The sequence below is a fragment of the Neoarius graeffei genome, chromosome 3, assembly GCF_027579695.1.
Source record: "Neoarius graeffei isolate fNeoGra1 chromosome 3, fNeoGra1.pri, whole genome shotgun sequence".
Lineage (NCBI taxonomy): Eukaryota > Metazoa > Chordata > Actinopteri > Siluriformes > Ariidae > Neoarius > Neoarius graeffei.
Window position 1 is genome coordinate 87,682,434 of NC_083571.1, and position 27,647 is coordinate 87,710,080.

General features: G+C 40.3%; 1 protein-coding gene across 3 annotated transcripts in view; it reads left to right on the top strand.

The window, feature by feature from the left end:
* usp24 (ubiquitin specific peptidase 24) overlaps window positions 1-27,647 on the top strand; it is a 278,284-nt gene that overhangs the window by 170,923 nt on the left and 79,714 nt on the right. For all 3 annotated transcript variants that reach the window (XM_060917596.1, XM_060917597.1, XM_060917598.1), the window contains 14 exons: window positions 2,163-2,270; window positions 8,453-8,602; window positions 11,001-11,132; window positions 11,217-11,328; window positions 13,871-13,947; window positions 14,164-14,304; window positions 14,417-14,470; window positions 14,555-14,670; window positions 15,856-15,922; window positions 20,343-20,453; window positions 20,619-20,717; window positions 25,252-25,425; window positions 27,079-27,164; window positions 27,269-27,377. In XM_060917596.1, coding sequence (XP_060773579.1) covers window positions 2,163-2,270; window positions 8,453-8,602; window positions 11,001-11,132; window positions 11,217-11,328; window positions 13,871-13,947; window positions 14,164-14,304; window positions 14,417-14,470; window positions 14,555-14,670; window positions 15,856-15,922; window positions 20,343-20,453; window positions 20,619-20,717; window positions 25,252-25,425; window positions 27,079-27,164; window positions 27,269-27,377 — 1,536 coding nt within the window. The remainder of the gene's footprint in view (window positions 1-2,162; window positions 2,271-8,452; window positions 8,603-11,000; window positions 11,133-11,216; window positions 11,329-13,870; window positions 13,948-14,163; window positions 14,305-14,416; window positions 14,471-14,554; window positions 14,671-15,855; window positions 15,923-20,342; window positions 20,454-20,618; window positions 20,718-25,251; window positions 25,426-27,078; window positions 27,165-27,268; window positions 27,378-27,647) is intronic.

A 27,647-nucleotide genomic window follows, 5' to 3' on the forward strand; every position in this document is an offset into this window, starting at 1 on the left:
CTACATACTAACGCTGCAGACAGAGAGGGAGAACCAGCTTGAAAAAAAAAACGTGTTACAGACACCTAGAATAGATTAATTTGTCAGTAAGCACTCTATAAATAACCATGGTGTTTGCTTGTTGTGCTGTGGGCTGCCACAACAGACAGGGACAGCGTGCAGGACGCTCCTTTTACCGGTTTCTAGTGATGGGAATTTCGGCTCATTCTCGGGAGCCGGCTCTTTTGGCTCTTCTTACTATAAGGAGCCGGCTCTTTCGGCTCCCAAACGGCTCCTGAGATTTTATTTTTTATTTAATTGCTGCAATTAACTAGTTAATTAATTACATTATTATTTATATTTTATCAATAGGATGTTTTCCATTTTATTTTTTAGTTTTTGTAGCCATTGTAAAGCTTTGTAAACTATAGCAGTGTAACAGTGTTCTAGCTATAGAAATAAAACTTACTTACCAATTAATAAATTATTTTCTCACAAACATAATGCAAAACTGTGTTATATCACCAATATAAAATGCACAGCTGATTTTCCCCTCCTCAGGTGCCTCACAGACTCCTCTCCCCTGCGCTCCACAGCTTTAAGCATTACACCAATTTTTGTATTTTCGCAGTTGACATCAACCCCCCCAACCAAAAAAAGTAGGCGTACACCATGCTACTTTTTTCCTTTGAATGGTAATAGACAACACAAAGACGCAATCGGACAGCAACTTTTTTTGTGAAAGTCTCTCTCTCTCTGAGGCACCTAAGGACAAAAAACTAATTTGGCTCCCCAACTCGGCTCCCACCGAAAAGCCGGCTCCCGTCGTTCACTTCAAAGAGCCGGCTCTTTGAACCGGATCGTTCGCGACCGACACATCACTACCGGTTTCCTACTGACCCAGACAAGAGGGATTACAGCTGTGAAGAGACAGGATTGGGAGCCAACAGAGTACTCCAGACTTTGCAGTGATCATTTCATTTCAGGTTAGTTTATCAGTTAACGCAATTTTGATAAAATATGTAGCAAAAAGTAAATGGGTCAGTGTTTGTTAACCCATCTGAGCAGTGAAACAAGGCAGTGTTAATTTGTCTAGGGTTGCATGTAGCAGACATCAGACATAAAACGCAGTAACAAAGGCTAGAAAGAAACGGGACACAGAAATAAATAAACAGAGCTCCATACCAAGGCTGGGTACAGTGTTTGTGATAAAGGACAGATCCAATTTAACACGAATCACAGCTTACTTTCTTGTTAAAATGTGCAAAGGTCTCCACCATCTCATACCGCCTTGCACTGAAGGACTTAAGCGTGCCGTCCAAAATGGCTGCGTCACGTGACTTGGTCACGTGGGTGAAATACCTCAATAGCTTCTCTAAAGGGCTAAACTGTTTTCAGCTGCGCTAACATGATTGTACAAGGGTTTTCTAATCATCCATTAGCCTTCTGAGGCAATGAGCAAACACATTGTACCATTAGAACACTGGAGTGAGAGTTGCTGGAAATGGGCCTCTATACACCTATGTTGCACCAAAAACCAGATATTTGCAGCTAGAATAGTCATTTACCACATTAGCAATGTATAGAGTGGATTTCTGATTAGTTTAACGTGATCTTCATTGAAAAGAACAGTGCTTTTCTTTCAAAAATAAGGACATTTCAAAGTGACCCCAAACTTTTGAACGGTAGTGTAGAACCTGAGGAAGCAAGTCGTTTTGATCTGCTTTTATTTAGTTTTTCATTTTCTGCCAACTAGTGGACTCATTCATGCTATGCGCAGGTGCAGGTATGAAGGCAGACTGCCTACACACAACGCCTTCACGTTCACAAATGCGGGCACAACCAGGCGTTACTTGAGTGTAAGGTTAAGAAAATGAAAACCAGTGATGTTCAAACGCTTCTGTATGGAATGTTGAAACGCAAAATCCCCTTCCCAGCCCATTAGTATTCAGTCCAAAATGTGTTCAAGCCGCACTGGTAGAGGTACCCTGAATGAGTCGTGCTTCACATCTATGACCATGTTTTGTTTCTTAAGACTTTTTTTTTAAATTATGTTTATTCACTAGTTCTTCCTTCCAGGCTCTGTGTTGTTTATGTAAAACTTTACAAGGTGTTGTGAACTTGATTAGGTTCACTGTTATTCTTTGTTTCTTTGTGTTTGTGCTTGTGTGTGTATGTTGCAGTCATCCCAGCAGAGTAACCCCCAGTCAGTATGGGTTGTTCCAGCCCTCCGGCAGCTCCATGAAATTACTCGCTCCTTCATCAAGCAGACGTACCAGAAACAGGACAAGGTAACACACATCTACGTAGACACACACAAACGCACCCACACACTCGGTACGATCAATATCGATGGTCAGTTTGACCACAAGAACCTGAGGGTTTTCAAATCATGCTTTGTTTTTAATTACTGTACATCGCAGTAGTTGCGATCTGTTGTCATATCTCTGTATTTCCGTCTGTCCAAAACACCCCTTTTTCTCAGCAACCACAAATCATAGCCACTTGGTACCGAACTTCAGCTTGGGGTTCTATACCATGCATACAGTTTGAAGGTCTGTCCTACGTCAACTTCCTGTTTACCGACTGAATGTATTTACGAAACGCACAGCGTGGTTTTACAAAATTTTCCTAACACTTTTCTCAGCAACTACAAATCACAACTGCTTGATATTTGGTACCGAGCTTCAGCTTGGGGTTCTATACCGTGTATACCATTTTCAGCTCTGTCCCAGATCAACTGCCAAGTCTCAACGCCAGGCACTGCCCGATTTGCCCAACCAAGACGCTCGGGCAGAAATATTTTAGCGAGTTCGGCCCGTTCAGGCACACCTACGGTCGGCTTCTTTAAGCACAAAAATAATTTTCGAGTGAGTACATTACAAAAAACAAGACGTATTAACCAGCATCCTCGCCTCTCCCATGATCACCGTTTTGTTTTTTTCGTCCCAATTTGTAACAGCAATTCTGATTGGCTCGCTTCAGGCATGCGTGCGCATTTGTGCTTTTCATCACTACGAGTGATCGCTGGTGCCCTCTACATTTTCCCAAGTTGGCTTCAGGACGTTCTCCCCGTGTCCGCGTGGGTTTCCTCCGGGTGCTCCGGTTTCCCCCACAGTCCAAAGACATGCAGGTTAGGTTAACTGGTGACTCTAAATTGAGCGTAGGTGTGAATGTGAGTGTGAATGGTTGTCTGTGTCTATGTGTCAGCCCTGTGATGACCTGGCGACTTGTCCAGGGTGTACCCCGCCTTTCGCCCGTAGTCAGCTGGGATAGGCTCCAGCTTGCCTGCAACCCTGTAGAACAGGATAAAGCGGCTAGAGATAATGAGACGAGATGAGACTTCAGGACGTCCACATATAGTAGACCCCTTGCACTGACATCAGATTTACCTGAGCAACCGTCACTACCCGATGCCTAGGGGGGCAAGCGAATTTTGTTCACATACTGAAGTCAAGCGAAAATGTTCTGTTCTGGCATCTATTGCTGCTGTTCGATGAAAATTACAGCTACAAAAGCTCTACTACCGGATTACTTGGAAAATCTTAGTCAGAAAGATATACAAGTATAGATATACATGGAAATTAGAGTTTATTAGCGGTTATGATCCGTACAAAATTCCTCAAAATGACTGGAGTGACGGTGCAGGTTTGTGGCCTGGCGTTAGCATTAGCTACATGTTGGAATATACCTTCTTTTTCTTGAAGAGTCCCGACATGGAAGAATGTTTAAAAAAAAAAAAAAAAACTACAAAACCAAGAACCCCCTTGTGCAGCAATAACTGCAACTAAACGTTTCCGGTAACTGTTGATTAGTCCTGCACACCGGCTTGGAGGAATTTTAGCCCATTCCTCCGTACAGAACAGCTTCAACTCTGGGATGTTGGTGGGTTTCCTCACATGAACTGCTCGCTTCACGTCCTTCCACAACATTTCCATTGGATTAAGGTCAGGACTTTGACTTGGCCATTCCAAAACATTAACTTTATTCTTCTTTAACCATTCTTTGGTAGAACGACTTGTGTGCTTAGGGTCGCTGTCTTACTGCATGACCCACCTTCTCTTGAGATTCAGCTCATGGACAGATGTCCTGACATATTTTCTTTTTGTAAAGACTTTTTCCTGACATCAGCTGTTGGGAACGGGATGTTGCAAAAGCCAAAGCATTTACTCTCAAAGGGCTCCGACCTGAACTGTGGGCTGGATGGTATTCCCACTCCTCCGTGTCTCAGCAACCCCAAGCACATCTAGTTACACAGCTATCTGCACTCTATCACTTATATTGATGCTTATTATTGTTAAAACAATATCTGAAGTGTTATTTGTGAAATAAAATATCTTGCTCTAGACTTTCAACAACATTGTAAGATTTTATTTTAATTTTATCTAATAGTGGATGGTACAGTAATTACCAACGTTAACAGAATCCGCACATTCCAGTTGTTGCTGTAGTAACTATAATCATTCTTGGAATAATAAAAGCTTATAAGTACATTTAATGAATGGAAAGACATGTTTTTGTGACTCAAATAGTAAACCACACCCTCTACAGTAAATATATATCATTTATATAGTGAATTATCCCATAGATAAATGGGTCCGTCTCAGAAACTGGTCTCTCATTTGGGACATTGTGGTCAAAAAATAAATTTTCTAATTTTACTTTTTTTTTTTGCATTTACCCAAACACTTAATGTTTCTTTTGTCGTGTTTAATAAGAATAAAGATAGTATCTTGCTTTATCTGGCCTCCACTGTGGAAAATTTTTTTTGATTACAATTCAAATGCTTTTGTAAAATTGATTTTCATATAAAATAACTACATCATGAAGAATTAAAGCCCGTCCTTCACAGAGGAGTGAAAATATTGAATAAATTTCCTCTTTTTGATTGCTTGGGTTAAAAATGCCAAGTTATGATGACTGAATTGATTATTCACTTAAATATGAATATGATGATACATTTTGGGTATTTGATATGGCGAAATAGGACACAATGGAAAAATCAAGAACGCACCGGAAAGATGAGAATAATGGTGGTGGTAAAAGAACAGCAACTGTACCGGCTGAAGGTCGCGCGGGTCTCTGCTGCAGCGCGTGAGCAACGGGACATCACGACCGGACGGAGCGGGGGCGGGGCAAAAGACTGGTCGTAGATTCTATCAAAAGTTCAATCTAAATTGACCATGGTTGCAAAATATTGGCCAAAAATACGCAACCACTACGAAATATGAAAGTAAGATGAAAAAGAAGCATTCTATTACCTTAGACTGCAAGACTAAAACAAAATAAAACTGTCAAAACTCACCTTTTCAGTGATAACCTCCGAACAGATCACCCGTGTAACAGAAAGACCGCAAATGGAAACACGATCAACTTCTAACTGTCAGAGTGGAAAATTCCATTCTACACATGCAAATTGTTAATGTGTGTCCTTCCCCGCACACAAATAACACGCTACGGTAAAAAATAGACCACAACTCATTTTATAGCTCAGAAATTCATACAAGACCAGCTACTATCGTAACATATTCTGTAAGAAACATATTCTATACCTAACTTTCAGCTTTCATTTTAAAAAACTAAATCGCAGATTTATAACTAAATTTTTATATGGCGTAGTGATTTTAAGTTACTACTTTTGGTGAGGTCGTGACCTCGACCCTGAGGCTTTCCGTTTAGATCAAAACACACGATCGTATTGGTTTTGGGTATGTGGAAAACGGAGTTACAACGGTGATCAAATATTTTGCATGATGTTTAATTACGGTTATGATTGTTCTGTGAGCACACCAATCCTTAGGTGTATAAAGTAACAACTTAAAATACAATGAGTGATAACTGTAGACTTTTCAGTGGACTACAACCTTTTTTAAGGGAATGCGATGTCGTCAACCATTTATCATGTCCCAGATCAAGCCGCCATTTTTCCACAAATTTTGCAGAATTTTTGCCAAATTCTGAATATTCACATCAAAGATTTAGTTTTATCTGTATTATTTCTATCATTTTATTTCAAATTAAAACCATCACCACCATTCAAAACTATATAGTTTATTGACTGCGAGTATATTTAGTGGGGTACCCCCACAGTACCCAGTTTCTGAGACAGACCCATATATATCTTATTATTTGACATTGGCCCATCATGCTTGTGAAGATGAGGAGGACAGGTTGTTTAATTTCCTCCTAAATGCAATGATGAGTCTGTACTGCAGTAATGTCTTCTGTTTTATAATGTTTTTAGGTTTATAATTCATCTTTGCAATATTGCTAGTCTTGTCTTGTGTCCTAAATTCTATATAAAAAGATGTATTACGTCCTAGTACCGTACGTAAGTCTTACATGCATGATTATGTTTTATGTTTTCAGGGCTTGTCTTATTCTTCTGTTGCAACAAGAAATGTTGTTTTTAAAAATAAATGTTTTTTAAAAAACGTACTTTTTGTCTAAATAACTCAGTTATACCCCTAGAAAGCATATCAGTATTGCCTTGAACTGTGTACTTGCTGAAATGCTGCAAAAGGAAATTCAAGGGGGCAAATTTTTTTTTTTTAGGCCATCTGAAGGTGTCAAAAGTTAACACAGAGGCCTGACTTCCTGTTTACTGACTGAATGTATTTTAGAAACACACAGGGTGGATTTTGTCACTATTTCAAGAAACAAAACGACAGTTTACAACCCCGATTCCAAAAAAGTTGGGACAAAGTACAAATTGTAAATAAAAACGGAATGCAATAATTTACAAATCTCAAAAACTGATATTGTATTCACAATAGAACATAGACAACATATCAAATGTCGAAAGTGAGACATTTTGAAATTTCGTGCCAAATATTGGCTCATTTGAAATTTCATGACAGCAACACATCTCAAAAAAGTTGGGACAGGGGCAATAAGAGGCTGGAAAAGTTAAAGGTACAAAAAAGGAACAGCTGGAGGACCAAATTGCAACTCATTAGGTCAATTGGCAATAGGTCATTAACATGACTGGGGATAAAAAGAGCATCTTGGAGTGGCAGCGGCTCTCAGAAGTAAAGATGGGAAGAGGATCACCAATCCCCCTAATTCTGCACCGACAAATAGTGGAGCAATATCAGAAAGGAGTTCGACAGTGTAAAACTGCAAAGAGTTTGAAGATATCATCATCTACAGTGCATAATATCATCAAAAGATTCAGAGAATCTGGAAGAATCTCTGTGCGTAAGGGTCAAGGCCGGAAAACCATACTGGGTGCCCGTGATCTTCGGGCCCTTAGACAGCACTGCATCACATACAGGCATGCTTCTGTATTGGAAATCACAAAATGGGCTCAGGAATATTTCCAGAGAACATTATCTGTGAACACAGTTCACCGTGCCATCTGCCGTTGCCAGCTAAAACTCTATAGTTCAAAGAAGAAGCCGTATCTAAACATGATCCAGAAGCGCAGACGTCTTCTCTGGGCCAAGGCTCATTTAAAATGGACTGTGGCAAAGTGGAAAACTGTTCTGTGGTCAGACGAATCAAAATTTGAAGTTCTTTATGGAAATCAGGGACGCCGTGTGATTTGGACTAAAGAGGAGAAGGACGACCCAAGTTGCTATCGGCGCTCTGTTCAGAAGCCTGCATCTCTGATGGTATGGGGTTGCATTAGTGCGTGTGGCATGGGCAGCTTACACATCTGGAAAGACACCATCAATGCTGAAAGGTATATCCAGGTTCTAGAGCAACATATGCTCCCATCCAGACGACGTCTCTTTCAGGGAAGACCTTGCATTTTCCAACATGACAATGCCAAACCACATACTGCATCAATTACAGCATCATGGCTGCATAGAAGAAGGGTCCGGGTACTGAACTGGCCAGCCTGCAGTCCAGATCTTTCACCCATAGAAAACATTTGGCGCATCATAAACCGGAAGATACGACAAAAAAGACCTAAGACAGTTGAGCAACTAGAATCCTACATTAGACAAGAATGGGTTAACATTCCTATCCCTAAACTTGAGCAACTTGTCTCCTCAGTCCCCAGACGTTTACAGACTGTTGTAAAGAGAAAAGGGGATGTCTCACAGTGGTAAACATGGCCTTGTCCCAACTTTTTTGAGATGTGTTGTTGTCATGAAATTTAAAATCACCTAATTTTTCTCTTTAAATGATACATTTTCTCAGTTTAAACATTTGATATGTCATCTATGTTCTATTCTGAATAAAATATGGAATTTTGAAACTTCCACATCATTGCATTCCGTTTTTATTTACAATTTGTACTTTGTCCCAACTTTTTTGGAATCGGGGTTGTACCAGGATGCTACGTATTTGAAATCCCTGGGGAGAACACTGCTGTTTATTTACTTGTTTCAGGGTTCATTATTTGTTGAAGTCAACATTCATAATAAGTGTCCTATTCCTTTGATCGCTTGCATTCTGATATAAGCGAGAGCGGGGGGGATACGTAAACGAGCACTAGCTCACAGTTGATCTTGTTTTTCAGAGTATCATCCAGGACCTGAAGAAGAATTTTGAGATCGTGAAGCTGATCACAGGCTCTCTAGTAGCATGTCATCGTCTGGCTGTGACAGCTGCTGGCCCCAGTGGTCTCTCAGGGTCCACTCTGGTGGATGGACGATACTCTTATCAAGAGGTAGAGCACTGATTGATAAAATGGGAATTATTTATTTATTTATTTATTTATTTTGTGCTGTTCCAGGAAATTTCATGCCCATAAAATTAAATGCAGTTAGTCATCGGGGTGTAACGACGCATCGTGACACAAAAATGTGACAACGTACAGTACTGTGCAGAAGTCTTAGGCACATGTCAAGAAATGCTTTAGACCAAAAATGGCTAAAAAAAATGAAATTAAATGTTTCGACATTAAAAAAAAAAATACTATAAACAGCAGTAAGCCATAATAAATGAAACAAAGTCAATATTTGAGTGCAGTTTTAGAAGGAAATGAGCTGTAGGTTCTACTGAGCATCTTGCAGAACCAGCCACAGTTCTTCTGGACACTTTGACTGTCACACTCGCTTCTCAATTTTGCACCAAAACTCGGTAGCCTTCATTATGTTTTCTTTATTAATCTGAAAAGTGCTCTCTTATGTAATTTGCTGCTCAGATACAAACTTTTTTTTTTTTTAATGTAACATTTAATTTTGTGCCAGAAAATGAATGTTTGGAACTCTAAAATATTTTTGTACTGACTCGATAATGTAGAAGTCATAAAATAGAAATCTGTAACAAAGTTTGTATGAAGAAAAAAAAAGGGGGGGCTCTAAGACTTTTTCACGGTATTGTACTGTACATTGTAGAAATGTGCATTATCCGTGCATTTCTCTTAATTACGCATCTAATGCCGTTCCACTGTTTGAGCACCAGAGATCCCAGTCTGCACAAGTTAAGATGGATAGAGAGCATGCTGTTCACACGATTGTGTGCTTTCATGGAGAACCTGCACTATTACCGAGACGGGAATCGTCTGTACTTCTAAAGTGTCCGATAAGCTTGTAAGCTCTGGATCGCAACGACTGATGCACATAATAGGTTATATGGTTCCACAGCCATGTTATAATACCCAAAAAGATCTCTTCTGTAACTTTCAAATGGCCCCAGTTCCATGCCGCTGTAATCTACAATGCCTGATAAAGAGGTTTTGGAACTCGGTCATTTTAGCCGACTTTGGAGCTCTATTTCTGGTTAAAACTACACCTCAGGCCCTGCTACGGATATTTTAGTTCATCGTTTTCCATGGGTCGAAGGCTTTATTTATTCAATCAAAAATTTGGGGAGAATTTATCAATGGACTTATTTATTTTTAAGATATGGTGAGCAGTTTTGTTTTCATTATTAAACCTTTGTTCATAGCGATTTCCGATTCGCATTAATTTTATGGAGAGAAAAATGCACACTTTACATTTGTTCATGATTCAGAAATAAAAAGGAGTCTTTTTTTTTTCTTTTAAAGCAATTTTTCTTCATTCAGATTTTGTTCAGAATGTTCTGAGAATAACGGATTCAGGTGAATCTGATAAAATTGTTTATCGTTTCGGCCTGGTGTCCACACGGCACCGGCGTTTTGGGTGCCCCAAAACGAAATCTTTTGAGAACGGGTTCCAGAGTGAAAAAAGTCTGGCAACGGTGCCGTTGCGAAGTCGTCTGGATGAGTAGAACGAATTTGTTTACAATGACGTCACAACCACATGACTGTCAGTGCTTCACGCCAGGTAGAAGTGTAACGAACTCGATGCGAGTTGTCAACAAAACCTATAACTTGGTTCATGAAACACGCTTACAAAATATTTTCACTGTGAATATTTATTGTGTAATGGTGCAAAGTGAGAGAATAGCCCTTAGGGCAGAGTCTTTAGTCCAAACACTACGGAAGCAGTACCAAACCGTGCACCGCCCGTGCGCTTTCCAAAAACAAAAACAATCCCGCCAGCAAACATAGGAAAAAAAAAAGGAGCGATCTCACCTCTTCAGATGTTGGTTTAAGTCCGACAATACATTCCTCAAAAAGGGTGTAGAAGAACAAAGTAATCCATCAACGTGTAGCATTCAATTTATTCCGGACCATTAAATAATTCTGGCGGATATCAGAATATTGGCGTACCGGCTTCCATCTACCCCCATTCATTCCTCTTTCTGCGTCTTTTGTTTTACCCTACTGATTAATAATCAAAACTTTATGTGGCTAATGCTACAGAAGAAGGGGTTTATGCGCATGCGTCTACTTCTATTGTTCTGGTGTCTCCGATGGGACCGTCTTACAGCGGACGTAGTGGTGTGGCATGTGTATTGCATCGTTTTCAGCAAGCGTTGCGTTGCCATATGTATTTGAAATTTTACTGATCCATTGCCCATGTGGACGCGATATTTAAAAAAAAAAAAAAAATCTCGTTGCCATGTGGATGTAGCCTAAATTAATCGGATCGTGAAGCAAATCAAATTGTGAACAGAGTGTATCGTTACATCTCTCGTTAGTACAGTGTCGTTATATAATCCTGTCATTAATTTTTGAAACCCGTGTGTCTGTGCAGTACTTGGAAGGGCATCTGAAGTTTTTGGCCTTCTTTCTACAAGAAGCCAGTCTGTACTTGGTGTGGAACAGAGCCAAAGAGATCTGGGAATGCTTGGTGTCTGGCATGGACGTGTGTGAGCTGGACCGGGAGGTAAATGCGAGACTCCACCTTTTTATTAGCGGGTTGGGACAATTAACGTGACATGGTAGTTACTTTGTTTTCCCGTCTCTGCAGATGTGTTTTGAATGGTTCACTAAAGGACAACACGACCTGGAAAGTGATGTTCAGCAACAACTCTTCAAAGAGAAGATCCTTAAACTTGAGCCTTATGAGATTACGATGAACGGTATAGTTGTGACTAGACCACAGCAGCACCATGTAGTTATATTATCATGTACACTCTCAAATCTGGAGCTAACTACACTGTATCTGTGTTTTAATCAGCAAATAGAAAATATAGCATTATCAAATGCGTCCCCATCGTATAGTAATCAAATATACCATGCACTGAGAGGCTCCGGTTGAAATTATAGATTCTCTGAGGTGACAAATAGTACTATGCCAGTCACCGAAGAGAATCCATAATTCCCAGTGCCACTCGGTGCATGGTATATTTGATTTATATCCCTCGTCAAAAAATTCCAAACTAAGTGTTCACTACAAAAATTATATACATTTCTAATTCTTTTTTTTTTTTAAAGAGGTCTTATTAGAGATTGAATCTCGGCATAAACTCACTGGAGGCAGCCATGTTTGTTGTTTATATCGGAGTGACCTTCGACCTGCGCATGTGCAATGTCCCATGCTGTCGCCTGCCTCACTAGGCATGATCATGATATGTAGCTCTACAGTGGTGCTTGAAAGTTTGTGAATTTTGTAGAATTTTCTATATTTCTGCATAAATATGATCTAAAACATCATCAGATTTTCACACAAGTCCTAAAAGTAGATAAAGAGAACCCAGTTAAACAAATGAGACAAAAATATTCTACTTGGTCATTTATTTATTGAGGAAAATGATCCAATATTGCAAAAGTATGTGAACATCTAGGATTAGCAGTTAATTTGAAGGTGAAATTAGAGTCAGGTGTTTTCAATCAATGGGATGACAATCAGGTGTGAGTGGGCACCCTGTTTTATTTAAAGAACAGGGATCTATCAAAGTCTGATCTTCACAACACATGTTTTTGGAAGTGTATCATGGCACGAACAAAGGAGATTCCTGAGGACCTCAGAAAAAGCGTTGTTGATGCTCATCAGGCTGGAAAAGGTTACAAAACCATCTCTAAAGAGTTTGGACTCCACCAATCCACAGTCAGACAGATTGTGTACAAATGGAGGAAATTCAAGACCATTGTTACCCTCTCCAGAAGTGGTTGACCAACAAAGATCACTCCAAGAGCAAGGCATGTAATAGTCGATGATTACAAAGGACCCCAGGGTAACTTCTAAGCAACTGAAGGCCTCTCTCACATTGGCTAATGTTAATGTTCATGAGTCCACCATCAGGAGAACACTGAACAACAATGGTGTGCATGGCAGGGTTGCAAGGAGAAAGTCACTGCTCTCCAAAAAGAACATTGCTGCTCGTCTGCAGTTTGCTAAAGATCACATGGACAAGCCAGAAGGCTATTGGACAAATGTTTTGTGGACGGATGAGACCAAAATAGAACTTTTTGGTTTAAAATATTAATATTTTTGGTTAATATCTTTCTCATTTGTTTAACTGGGTTCTCTTTATCTACTTGTGTGAAAATCTGGTGATGTTTTAGGTCGTATTTATGCAGAAATATAGAAAATTCTAAAGGGTTCACAAACTTTCAAGCACCACTGTACACACAGAAATGCTCGTGGAGCCACAGCTGTGACCTTGAGTCGGCGGTACAGCTTGCAGTTGTGACATCAATTAAAGGAGTACGCCACCCCCAGGTGAAATTGAGTCAGTCCCTGTAGTCCCTAGAGTTGGATGAGTGAGCCAAAGCGTTTTGTAGCCGACCCAGCCATTGCCCTGATCTAGAAACGCCCCGGTTAGCTTTAGCTTAGTCGCTGTAATCCGGCGTGTCCAGCTAGCATGTCGTTGCAAAAGTGAATCAAATAACTCAAGATTTTTTATAATTATTTCTCATGACCTGTACATTCACATTGAGTACACATATCAATGCAAATTAACACGAAGGGATTTACTAGACCGATTTATATCTGGAACTATTTTCAGCCACAGCACAGGCAAAGCACCGCTGCAGGCGCAAAGACACCACGCAGCACCTGAAAACCCTCAACTTCCGGAAGTTGTGGTGCTGCGTGGTGTCTTTGCGCCTGCAGCGGTGCTTTGCCTGTGCTGTGGCTGAAAATAGTTCCAGATATAAATCGGTCTAGTAAATCCCTTCGTGTTAATTTGCATTGATATGTGTACTCGATGTGAATGTACAGGTCATGAGAAATAATTATAAAAAATCTTGAGTTATTTGATTCACTTTTGCAACGACATGCTAGCTGGACACGCCGGATTACAGCGACTAAGCTAAAGCTAACCGGGGCGTTTCTAGATCAGGGCAATGGCTGGGTCGGCTACAAAACGCTTTGGCTCACTCATCCAACTCTAGGGACTACAGGGACTGACTCAATTTCACCTGGGGGTGGCGTACTCCTTTAATGGTATATCCAGGATATACCATGACTGACTTACACCATATCCTTTTTTTTCCCCAGTTTATTACATTTAATCATTACATTAATCAATGGTGGAACTATTTTATGTCATGTGAGCCATCCTTGGCCAATCCCTGCATGGGAATTTTTTTTGATGAGGGATGTAATATAAACGATCTTATGATGGAAAGGACACTTGATTGTTCTGACAATGCATTTTTTGTTTGTTTCTTTTTTAGGGTTTAATCTTTTTAAGACCTTCTTTGAGAACGTGAATCTCTGTGATCATCGTCTCAAACGGCAGGGAACTCAACTGGTAAAACTGGCGGTTTTCATCTAATTAGCATTTTCGTCTCTTCAGGCAGATATGGCCAGCACAGACTAGTTTCTGTTCAGATCTGTATCTTCAACTCTAACACCACTCAAGCATGTCTTTTAGTTCAATCCTTAGTTGAACTTGATTTAGTGCCCAGCTGTTAAAAGGACAGAAGGACAAATTGCTGAATTTGCTGTTACGCTGTTATTTTTGCAGTGTGTGGAGCGTTTAGACCTCATCGGAATGGACTTCATCTGGAGAATTGCCATGGAGTCTCCTGACGAGGACATCGCCAACGAGGCCATTCAGCTCATCATCACCTACAGTTACATTAACCTCAACCCCAAAATGAAGAAGGTCAGTGCACACTTGCGGACACCCTCACCGTCATCGTCCTTTTCCTTTCTCCTTTGCTCTCACTCACTCAGACGCAGGAATACAAAATTCTGTGTTCTTTCCCGCGATACAGGATTCAGTGTCCTTACATAAGAAGTTCATAGCTGATTGTTATAAGAGGTTGGAGGTAAGGGTCACCATCTTGAGGAATAATCAAAGATTTTTTTGCATTTTTATCTTTTTCCTCATCACCGATCTCTCTCTGTTTTAGGCTGCCAGCTCTGCTCTGGGTGGCCCAACCTTAACTCATGCTGTTACACGAGCAACCAAGATGCTGACAGCTACTGCCATGCCAACTGTCGCCACATCAGTGCAATCACCCTCCAGGTGGAGCAGAAAAGCATATTTGTGTTTCACAATTTTGGACCGTGTGTGTGTGCATGGCATTTTTATCCCCCGCTGGCTGAAAGGCCCGAAGAGGGATTATGTCATGGCGATGTCCGTCTGTCCGTCCCAGGAAGGGTGCTCACCTTCTGAAATCAACTCCTCTTACAATTTTTGGAGGAATTTCACAAAACTTGGCAGGATTCTTTACGTCAGTAATACGCATATTGTAACTGCGTTAAATTGGGTCACATTTTCCCAGAGTTCCAGCCCTTGATTAACAAAATTATACTTTTGACAATTTTATGAGTGTGTTTTCTTCTGAAATCAACTCCTCTCACAATTTTTGGAGGAAGTTTCACCAAACTTGGTAAAAGGCATCGTTATATGTTGGTAGCATGTCTGTTGTAATTTTGTTCAATTCGGTCACATTTTACCAGAGTCACAGCCCTTGATTAACAAGCTTGTACTTTGAGAATTTCATGAAGGTGTGCTCGCCTTCTGACTTCAACTCCTCTCACAATTTTTGGACGAATTTCTCGAAGCTTGGCAAAATGCCGTGTTATATGACGGTAATACGCATATTGCGATTTCATTTCATTTGTGAAAATTTTACCAGAGTTTTGACCCTTGATTAAATAACTTGTACTTTGACAATTTCATGAGGGTGTACGTGCTTCTGGAATCAACTGCTCTCACAATGTGTGGAGGAATTTCACCAAACTTGGCAAAAGGCTTTGTTATATGACCGTTATATACGCATATTGAAATTTCGTTTAATTTGGGCAAATTTTACCAGAGTTCTGCCCTTGATTATTAACAAACTTGTACTTTGGCAATTTCATCAAGGTGTGCTTGCTTTCTGAAATCAACTTCCCTCAGAATTTTTATTATCCCCCGCTGGCCGAAAGGCCCGAAGGGGGATTATGTCGTGGCAATGTCCGTCTGTCCGTCCCAGGAAGGGTACTCACCTTCTGAAATCAACTCCTCTCACAATTTTTGGAGGAATTTCACGAAACTTGGCAGGATTCTTTGTTCTATATCAGTAATACGCATATTACAATTTCGTTCAATTCAGTCACATTTTACCAAGGTTATGGCACAGTTGCCAGCGGGGGATATTGTGCTCTCAGAGCACTCTCTTGTCTCTACTTATCGTTGTGTGTTGACTTTTTCCTTTTCTTACAGGTCTACTAAGCTAGTAATTATTGAAAGGCTGCTGTTACTGGCTGAGAGATACGTCATTACTATCGAGGTGAGGCCAGAATTCAGTTCAGACTTACTCATTTGTGTAGTTTTACTCTCACACTCCTGGAAGACGTACACTACCGTTCAAAAGTTTGGGGTCACCCAGACAATTTTGTGTTTTCCATGAAAAGTCACACTTTTATTTACCACCATAAGTTGTAAAATGAATAGAAAATATAGTCAAGCCATTTTTCTGGCCATTTTGAGCATTTAATCGACCCCACAAATGTGATGCTGCAGAAACTCAATCTGCTCAAAGGAAGGTCAGTTTTATAGCTTCTCTAAAGAGCTCAACTGTTTTCAGCTGTGCTAACATGATTGTACAAGGGTTTTCTAATCATCCATTAGCCTTCTGAGGCAATGAGCAAACACATTGTACCATTAGAACACTGGAGTGAGAGTTGCTGGAAATGGGCCTCTATGGAGATATTGCACCAAAAAACAGACATTTGCAGCTAGAATAGTCATTTACCACATTAGCAATGTATGGAGTGTATTTCTGATTAGTTTAAAGTGATCTTCATTGAAAAGAACAGTGCTTTTCTTTCATAAATAAGGACATTTCAAAGTGACCCCAAACTTTTGAATGGTAGTGTATTCTCTGGCACACATTATTGCCTAAAGCAGGGGTTATTGGGTGGTTGTTGTTTGTTTGTTTGCTTTTTCCCAGCCAGAGATCCTTCTAACACTGTAAAAATGTCTGCAAACACCTTGTGATTTACATATACTCCAGCAAACACTATTTTTAACTCCAGGAGTATTGGCACCCTTGTTGCACATGGATTTACAAATATCTGTCAGTAATTTGCTTAATCTCAAACTGATATCAGAAAAATTTGCTTTTAATCACGATGTTTTGCACATTATTATTATTATTATTATTGTTATTATTATTATTATTATTGCCACTTTCATTCAGTAACCTGCATTTGCCAAGCACCGAGTCTTCTGAAGAAGAGTAAGCATAATCATAAGTTTGTGTAGAGTTAGGTGTAAGTTTTGGATCATTATCCGGCAGGAAGATCTAACTACATCCCAGTTGTAGCTGTTTTGCAGAGGCAGACAGATTTTCATTTCAAATCTCCTGGTACCATGATATCATGTACCTTCAGTTTCCCAGGGCCATTGAAAGAAAAACAGCCCACACCTTTGCAGATCCACCATCATATTTAACAGCAGGGATTAGGCACCTTTTTCTGTATGACCGTCCTTCTTTTATGCCAAACCCAACTGGATTATTGTGAAAAAAAAAAAACCTCTCTTTTTGTCTTATCTGGCCAGAGAGCCCAGTTCTAGTAGCGTAGCATCCGGTAAGCACCGGACACATGCAGTACCGGTCACAAGTTTGGATATACTCATTCATACAGTAGCAATGAGTATGTGTGTCCAAACTTTTGACTGGTACTGTACATTTGTGTTTAGATGGAGGAAAAGGCTTTCTTCTAGCATGCCTTCCAGATTTGCAGTGTTTTGGCCTGGAGGTGGCGTCTAATTGTAGATTTAGAGACTTGATGAACCTAAAATGCTACCGTATTTTGCAGATCTCCAACACGGATCCTTAAAGGACATGGGACATGGATTTTTTTCTGGGTATAATTATGTATAAAGGACATAAGAAATGCCATCTAAATCACTGCAGGGCGTCAAAAATGTGAAAATCATCACATTATTCAACTTTTTTAATACATCAGCGTAAAACAATGATTTGTTAATTAGCTAGGTGGTCACGTGACCCGTGACGTCACAAAAACTTTCCAAGGAGCCAGCACTTGGGAATCTAATGTAAACAGGTTACCGAAATGGACACCATCGACAGTGACATTCCCGATGTTTCACAGAGATGTGAAGTTAGACCCTATCAATTCGAACCGATAGCTGGAAATTCACATGAACATAGATCTTGTCTTTACTCTGACGGGTCAGATGATTCTGAGAGTGAGAGTTCATTCAATCCCCATGAAACTGAAAGCGGTCGGCTCGATAACACTTCCTGGTAAGTTAAAAACAATTCTGCTCAAAGGCTAATGATCTGTTGAAAGAAGTATTATTTTTGTATCATACATTGAAAGTTCATCATAGATCTAGCTGAAGTCCGTTGCAAGCTAGTTTTTTTTTTTTTTGCTGATATTTTTCGAGATTGATTGAGATACAATGCTTCCAGAGTCCGAGATGAAAACATTCAAAATGACGAAACGCCATCACACAGCCAACAACACTACGCCATTTGGCAAAAGAGATGAAAATTAAGAAAAGTTAAACAAACTTACCAACATAACTTAACATTTATTTAAATGTCCATTAATGTTACAGGATTTCTTGACTGTCTCTGCAGTTGTAGGAATGTTAGGCCCTGTATATTATGGCGCCATCACTGCCTCCATGAACCCGGCTATACGGCCTCTTAAATTTGGCTTGGCAATTAATATCGCTCAGTACCCGAGTATTAATGTTGAAAGAATCCTCAGTGAAATGGTCCGAACACAGTTTGTGGGAAACAGTAGGTGCAAAGTTTTTTTCTACGGCAGTAGTGAGCCTACACTTTCCTCAGCTTCGGGTCCTTGGGGAATGCAAAAAAACTTACTCCAGGGCATTTCCCATTGGAATTATTGCAACCATAAGCAGCACAATACACCATGATGTTCAATGTACGTTAAAAGCCTATAAAAACAATTTTCTTGTCATTCACTTCTCCATTCATCTACCCGCTTGTGCTGTGCCCGAAAGTTTTTGTGACGTATGATCACGTGACAGCGGCTCTTCCGGTTGTAAAATATGCATATCGGAGCTCGAGCAGAAATGCCATATAATCATCACGAATATAACGATTTTGCTGAATTTAATAGATGATTTTGTATTTGTTGATGCAATTAATTCATATTTTTAATGGAAAGAAACTGATATACTGTAGCGTGCATTTATGTTTCATGTCCCATATCCTTCAAAGAAATTCTTCTCCTCACTGTGTGTGGGGGACAAAATACACTCGTGTCCTCTTTTTGGCATATTCACTACAGCGCAGATTGTTTTCAACTTCATTATTGCCTGAAGAGTGGATTTGGACATTTTTAGGTGTGCAAGAATTTGGCCTCTGTGTCACCTTGGATTTCTCTTTCGAGTGAAACAGGAAGTCCTAGATGAGTGCTTAGTAATCTTGGTGTTTTCATTGACAGCGAGCTAAACTTTGACAGTCACATGAAAGCAATCACTAAAACGGCATTCTATCACCTAAAAAACATTTCCAAACTAAGAGGACTTGTGTCAAAAAATGATCTGGAAAAACTAATACATGCCTTCATCTCTAGTAGGGTTGATTACTGCAATGGCCTTTTCACAGGGCTGCCAAAAAAGACCATCAAACGACTTCAGCTGGTTCAAAATGCAGCGGCTAGGGTTCTCACACGAACAAAAAGAACAGAGCACATTACTCCAATTCTAAGGTCCCTTCACTGGCTTCCAGTAAGCTACAGAATTGACTTTAAAGCATTGCTGCTGGTGTACAAATCTCTAAATGGTACAGGGCCCAATTACCTCTCTGATATGTTGCAGCGGCCTAACCCAATCAGATCTACCAGATCAAAACAGAAAAATTTACTATTAAAACCAGTTGTTAAAACAAAGTATGGTGAAGCAGCTTTTAGCTACTATGCAGTACAGCTATGGAACCAACTGCCAGAGGACATTAAAAATGCTCCTGCTGTTGGCAGCTTCAAATCTAGACTAAAGACCAAGCTGTTCTCAGATGCTTTCTGTTAAATAATTAATATTGTCTTCTTTACATTTTTTATAATCTTTACTTTCTCTGCATGTTTTAAATTTACTTTAATTTTAACTTTATTCTATTTTATTCTTTATTCTATTCTGCTGGTTTCTTTTTTTCTCCTCCTATTTGAACTTCTACTTCATTTTATTATTTTATTTCTACTATTGTTTAATTCTTATTTTCTTTTAATTCTTTTAATTCTTTTAATTAATTGTTTTAGAATAAAAATAAAATTATTTTATGTAATTTTATTTCTCTATTGTTTACTGTTTTTGTTTTTACTTCTGTAAAGCACATTGAGCTGCCATTGTGTATGAAATGTGCTATATAAATAAACTTGCCTTGCCTTAGGAGTTTCTGAACACTGGAGTAAATGTTTAAAAAAGAAAAAAAAAACATGTGATTGACATAAATACTGGTCATAAGACATTCTAAACAAGTCAGTGATTGTGTGTGTACGTACATGTATAGAGATCTGAAATATACACCTCTGTCTGTGTCTGATGTATTGATGAGCCTTAGAAAGCCTTGAATTGGATATTGAGACCGATCATACGTACACTCATTGCTGACGTTTAGTGAATGAAGTATATAGATACTGTTTAGAACTAGCAACTCTCAGGTCATTGGAATAGATAAATGTATTCTTGTTTTGTGTTTTTCTTAGGATCTGTATTCCGTTCCTCGGACTATTCTACCTCATGGGGCTTCTTTCAACGGCCACCCTGTAACGCTTCACATAACCTATGAATCTACCAAAGACACTTTTAGCCTGGAGGTACAATCACTAACTTGTAATGTCCCTCGCACACACAGAGAGCAGGATCAAACCATTACCCTATATGCACACACACCTTTCTGTCCATAAATAGAAAGGTGAACTGTGCTGGCAGTTGGAAAGTACCCTTTGCCTTATATGAAAAAATACTGTGTGTGTGTGTAGGCTCACAGTAACGAGACAGTTGGGAGCATCAGGTGGAAGATCGCAGAGCAGCTTAGCTGTCCGGTGGACAATGTTCAGATATTCGCCAACGACAGCATGGTGAGACAATCGCACAGTAATCCACAACGGTCACGTCTGGGTTACACTCACCGGCCACTTTATTTGGAACAACTGTACACCTGTTCACTCATGCAGTTCTCCACTCAGCCATGTGGCAGTTGTGCAGTGCATACAATCGTGCAAACGCAAGTCAGGCTTCAGTTCATGTTCACAGGAAACACCAGAATGGGATAAAATGTGATCTGAAGGACTTTGATCATGGCATAAGGGGTGTTCACACGGCAACTTTTACTCCGGTGTAGCACCGGGGCTGCCCCGGTAGAGCGTTCACACGGTACAAAGTTATACCGGTGTCGCCCCTGAAAGCTGCTTAAACCGGTGCAAATCTAACCCTGCTCGGGAGGGGGTTTAAGAAATTTACTCCGGAGTAAATGCTAGTTTGCGGGGCAGCACCGATATAAAATGGGACGTCCGAACGCTACAGGGGTAGACTCGCTACTCATGAGGAGAGTTGATTACATGCAGGCATTGCATAATTTGCATCCTGGTATTTTGCGCTTCCAAAATGGCGAATATCAACAACAACAGAACTGCGTGTCTTCATCCACGTTGTTTTCCCGGCGCTTGGTGATGCCATGACAACCGGGAAAAGGAAGTACATTTTCACGCATGCGCATATTTCATTTCCGCACTATTACTATCGTATAGCACGGTCGCAAAAACTGCCGTGTGAACGCAAGCGGGGCTGCACCGGTGCTAACACGTTTCTCTCTAGTAAGCAGGTTTGTGACGTGTGAACGCTCCACAAAATTGACACCGGTGTAAGATATATCGCAACAAAATACATCGGTGCAGCATCAATGCAAATATGTGCCGTGTGAACACCCCATAGTTGTTTGCGTATTTCCGAAACTGGGGTAGTTCTTCAGTAACAGAATTACGTTTCGCAGCTAAATGTGGTTTCTTCCCCCCCATCCCCCAGTGCTCAAGAGAATGGTATTTCAAGATTCACCGTACAGTACAGTGAAATCGAAGCAAGCAATCCAGTCGGTGTATCCATACAAACATTTAGTATTAAGGAGGAAAAAAAAAACATTCAAGCAAAAAGATAAACAAATCTGTACAAGATAGATAAGTCAAAAAAGATAAACATATCTATACAAGAACTGCTTAAAAAAATAAATGTAATTCTGTGTATCTAGGGTATGACCTATGATCCAGCATGATGATTAGTCAGTGGGTTATTGCACAGTGATAAGTGAATTTTTATTTTTTTCGCGGTCCGGTTTCCATCAAATCATGCGCTCTGATTGGCTCGCGAGCGGTCTGGAATCCTACAGTCTGGACCTTTTAGCGTCTCGCTCGTTCACAGCAACAAACATAGTAGCAATTTTTTGTCAACATTTATTTTTGCATTTCTCAGTATAATAGCATTAATTTTACAGCATGGATCGCAAAAGCGAGCTTTACTACCCCGATGAAGACGAAATAAAAGAGAACGTTTCGGGAGAAAGCCGAAAACCTGTAACTGTTGCTAACGCCGAGCAAATCCAGCAGTTTATTTAGGAGCAAAAGGCAGAAAATGCAATAAAAAAGACGATCTACGACCTCAATGTCTTTGGGAAGTTCTGTCGAAAGCTGAATGGAAAATTCTGAGCTGACGTAGCTTGTCAAACAGGTTTTTGACAAGCTTGTAGCAGGTTTGTTCTAAATATGGGTTCCCTTTCGGGCACTCTCATTTTCTGTTAGAATTTGGTAAAGAAAAAAATAAATATATCATTTACCAGCTTAAGATCGGTCCGTATCGTCGCGATACGGACCGACCTTAAGCTGGTAAATAATATATATTTATTGCACAATTAGGTGTGATAATTGCACATTTGCCCATGTTGACCGAGTGCAGTTGAGCAGGAGCAATATAAATAAAGGTGATCGAGAGAATAAGGTGCACGTGGTTGTAAAAACATATACTGTATACCAGGGCTTTTCAAAGTGTGGGGCGCGCCTCCCCTAGGGGGCGCCAGAGTTCTTCGGGGGGGCACAACGTGAGGAAAAATAAACCAGAATAAGTTACTATTGCGGACATTTAGCGAACTTCAGCTAGCCTTTGCCAGAGACAAAATGGATCGATTTTTAGTACCTAAAGCTACGGTGAGTGAGGAGACAGAGTCTGGGCCAAGCAAAAAAAGAAGGAAGTATGACCACGATTATTTAAAGTTTGGATTTTCATGGACTGGATCTGAAGATGCTCCACTGCCACAGTGTGTCGTCTGCCAAGAGGTGCTAGCTAACGATGCTATGAGATTTTTAAAATGTGTAAAACAAGATGTTTTTTTAAAAAAAAGCACAGATGTTTAAAATGTGTAAAAGAAAAAAATAAAAATGTGTACAACAACCATTTTTTTTTAAATACAAATGGAACATTATGTATAGCCTACAACAAAAATTGTAAGGGGGGGCGCTGTTGTTTATTTGCTCTCTGAGGGGGGGCTGACTCTCCCACACTTTGAAAACCCCTGCTGTATACTATTTAGAAGAGGTAGGCAAGTAGAGGTGTAGACAGTTTGTGTTACAGTTCAGTCCTGTTTCTGTCCGTACCGCTGGCATCTGTGTAGGTGACTGGCTTTGTTCAGTTCGGATATGACACTCGGGTAAAAGTTGTTCTTTAGTCTTTTTGTCCGTGATGCAGTGGACCTGAACCGTCTACCAGAGGGCAGTGTAAAAATTTTCACACTAAAAATAAAAAAACCAGAAAAATTGGCTATGTTTAACTGTGAACGCAAAATCTTTCACGAGGAAAGAAAAGTCAGTAACGGAATTACGTCAGGAAAAAACCCTGAACTTTCATTTCTTAAAAGTCAAACCAAGATTTTTCTGAAGCGACATTGCTATAATTGGGGTGATGATTTTTAACGATGGCCTTCAGTGCATTTTGCCTTGGATTCCATACTTTAGCAATATCACGGAGCTGACAAATTAAAGCAATCTTAATAATTTCATAATTTTGGTCTCTCTGCTGAATTGCCCAATGGTGTAGAATGTTGAATGTCAAGGTAGATGGGCTACAGTAGTCGAAGGCTACATCAACTTTCTCTCATCAGCCAAGAACTGGATTTGTGGGCACAAGCTCATCAAAACTGAACAGCTGAAAATTGGGGAAAAATGGCAGTTGATCCGATTAATCGTGTACTTCGTTTACACGTAGCCGGGTATTTATGAAAACGGGTATATTCTCCTCCCCCGTACTAGAAAATAATTCCGTTTTAAACAATTCCGTAATACACAATGCTCAAAAACAGCCAGGGAAGGCTGTCAAAAACATGTCAAACAAATAGAAAGCCAAGGAGGAGGGACCGTCAGATCACAGTGCTAAAACTCTGTTTTCCCCATAACACAGAGAAAACTCCGTTTTCCACTATTTACACACAGGCACGAAAACGGAGTTTTCACAAATCTCCACTTTGCCCGGAGTTTTCGAAAGCAGCCGTTTTCAGTGACTGGAACCTCCGTTTACGTGTAAATGATGGATGGGTGCAACCGCATAAATAAATATCCGTTTTTATAGATACCCGGCTACGTGTAAACGGGGTCGTAATTTCTGCTGCAACATGCAGATGGTTGGATCAGAATTTGGTGCAATCTATGGATCCAACCTGCCTTGTGTCGTCAGTTCATACTGGTGGTGGCGTTATAATGGTGTGGGGAATGTTTTCTTGGGACACATTGATCATTGTTTGTTTGAGTGCCACAGCCTGCCTGAGTATCATTTGAATCAATTTATGGCCATAAGCTACCCATCTTAGAATGGTGAGTTCCAGCATGCTCCTGTCCCTCAAAAGTCATCTCCGACTGGTTCCATGAACAGGTCCGTGAGTTCAGTGCATTTCAGTGGTCTCACAATCGAGAATAGAGTACCTTTGGGATGTAAGAGAACAGAAGATTCACAGCATGAACAGATCCGTGCAGGTCTATGCGATGCAGTCACATAAACGTGGGCTAGAATCTCAAAGAAATGTTTGTCACCTTGTAGAATTCTGAGAGCAAATGCAGGGGTGATAGCGTTCCGGCGCCGCGCCGGATTTCCGGCGTACCGTGGCTGGGGAAAAAAAAAAAAAAAATCTAGTTCGCCCATTGTCCTGTGTCATTCTGAGATGCGCAGATAGACAGTAAATTCCCTTTACTGTCTATCTGCGCATCTCAGAATGACACAGGACAATGGGCGAACTAGATTTTTTTTTTCCCCCCAGCCACGGTACGCCGGAAATCCGGCGCGGCGCCGGAACGCTATCACCCCTGTAAATGGTGTCCTAGCTCGTATTAGGACAGTGTTTCAATGATTTTGTATGTTTATTAAAAATGTTATCGTCTTATGTTGGTGAGTGAAAGCAAATGATTGGTTTGTCCACCAATGAAACACTAAATACTGGGGATTTAATTTTTTTCTTTAAATGTCTAGCTTAAAAAAAAAAGCTAGAACGATTTTCTTCTAATCAGACGTGCCACTGTCATTTGCTAATATTTACACTCTGTTTTTCTTGTCATGGTCTAATTCCTGAAATGTGTGTGTGTTTAGCTGACCATGAACAGGGACCAGAAGCTGTTGAATCAGCTGGGTTTCTCTGATGAGCAGAGTCTGACAGTGAAGAGTTCAGTCACTGGCACTCCATCTGGCAGCTCGGCAGACAGCTCGGCCTCCGCCAGCTCCAGCAGCAGCGGAGTCTTCAACTCAGCATATGCACTGGAGCAGGTACACACACACACGCGCACACACTGCTGTGTCAGCTATTACCCGAGTTCTCTGAAAATGGCCTTGTTGAACTGATTCTGTTTCTGCTGCATAACCTAGTTTTCACCAACTACACACACGCACACACGTTTGTTTCACTATCCTTGTGAGGACCTTCCATTGACATAATTATTATTGCAGTTAATTAATGCTGTGCCTGCACCTAGACCTAACCTTAACCTCAGTAATGAAAAGGAAACTTTTTGGCTCTTTTTTAATTTTTTTTTTAAACACAACGAGAGCAGTTTCCTTGTGGGGACCATCCATACGTCCCCCGTAAGGTCGAAATTCAGATTTTGCTATCCTTGTGGAGACATTTGGTCCTCAGTAGTATATAAAAACACACGCGTGCACGTGCGCGCACACACTACCGTTCAAAAGTTTGGGGTCACCCAGACAATTTTGTGTTTTCCATGAAAAGTCACACTTTTATTTACCACCATAAGTTGTAAAATGAATAGAAAATATAGTCAAGACATTTTTCTGGCCATTTTGAGCATTTAATCGACCCCACAACTGTGATGCTCCAGAAACTCAATCTGCTCAAAGGAAGGTCAGTTTTATAGCTTCTCTAAAGAGCTCAACTGTTTTCAGCTGTGCTAACATGATTGTACAAGGGTTTTCTAATCATCCATTAGCCTTCTGAGGCAATGAGCAAACACATTGTACCATTAGAACACTGGAGTGAGAGTTGCTGGAAATGGGCCTCTATACACCTATGGAGATATTGCACCAAAAACCAGACATCTGCAGCTAGAATAGTCATTTACCACATTAGCAATGTATAGAGTGCATTTCTGATTAGTTTAAAGTAGTGCTGTCAAAAATGTCGCGTTATTATCGCGTTAACTTGACTCAATTTTAACGGCGATAATTTTTTTTATCGCGAGATTAACGCTCTGTGACATGATGTAGGTTTTTCATAAGCTTTTGAAACTACCAGGAACTTGGAACAGAGACTTTGCTGAGAAAAACGATAGCAGCTAGACTGTAATGCCACGCCCCGCACAGCCAGAGTCCTCTGCCCTCCCCCCAAAGAACCAGCGCGGGCAGGGCGCGCCAGCCCCGCGCCTCTGGACGAAGAGCCACGGTGCTCGGCTTAGGTTTCGTTTTCCCATCGGCAGCTCCAGCCCGACTTTGCAGTGGCTGTGACAAGACGTGTTATGCTCTGCAATAAAAAAAATAAAAAAAAACATTGGTACAAAGCAAGCCCATTCACTTTTTTATGCTGATAAGAGAATTACAATGGTTTTTCATGTGACAAAAATGTGCGATTAATTTGCAATTAATCGCGAGTTAACTATGACAGTCGCGACATTAATCGCGATTAAATATTTTAATCACTTGACAGCACTAGTTTAAAGTGATCTTCATTGAAAAGAACAGTGCTTTTCTTTCAAAAATAAGGAAATTTCAAAGTGACCCCAAACTTTGGAACGGTAGGTGTGTGTGTGTGTGTGTGTGTGTGTGTGTGTGTGTGTGTGTGTGTGTATATATATATATATATATATATATATATATATATATATACACACACACACTTGTGTACCTGTGTGCTCATTTCGAATACCTTTTATACTGTATATAACTTGGACTTGTGTATGTGTGTTATAGGAAAAGTCTCTGCCTGGCGTCGTGATGGCATTAGTGTGTAACGTGTTCGAGATGCTGTATCAGTTGGCTAACCTTGAGGAGCCGAGGTAAGGCCGCAACCCCAAACTGAAATCGTCATAACCCAGAAATATATGACTATCCTTTCTAAGAAAAGGATTTTCACTTGTGATTTGGTTTCATTGTATCCTAGAATAACTTTACGTGTGCGGATGTTGTTGCTGCTCATCCCAACTGATCCAGAGGTGCAGGATGCCCTGGATAACTTTGTGCCAAAAGAGTCCAGTGTGTGGAGCCACCAGGTGCCAAAGATGATTCAGAACTTATTATCCACTCCAGTTATATTCACGAGCAATGGGAATCTTTAACCACCTGATGGTGATTTCGACTGGAAATGAAATCTTAATGAAGACTGATGATGATTTTATTTTATATTTTTGAAAACGTTATACTTTTATCCATCATGGCTTTTATTTTCCATTCGAGCCAATAAGAACAAATTTCACCATCTGAATGGTTTTCAGATTTGTTTTCTCATGTTCTAATTTTAATTAGATGATATTTATTGGAAA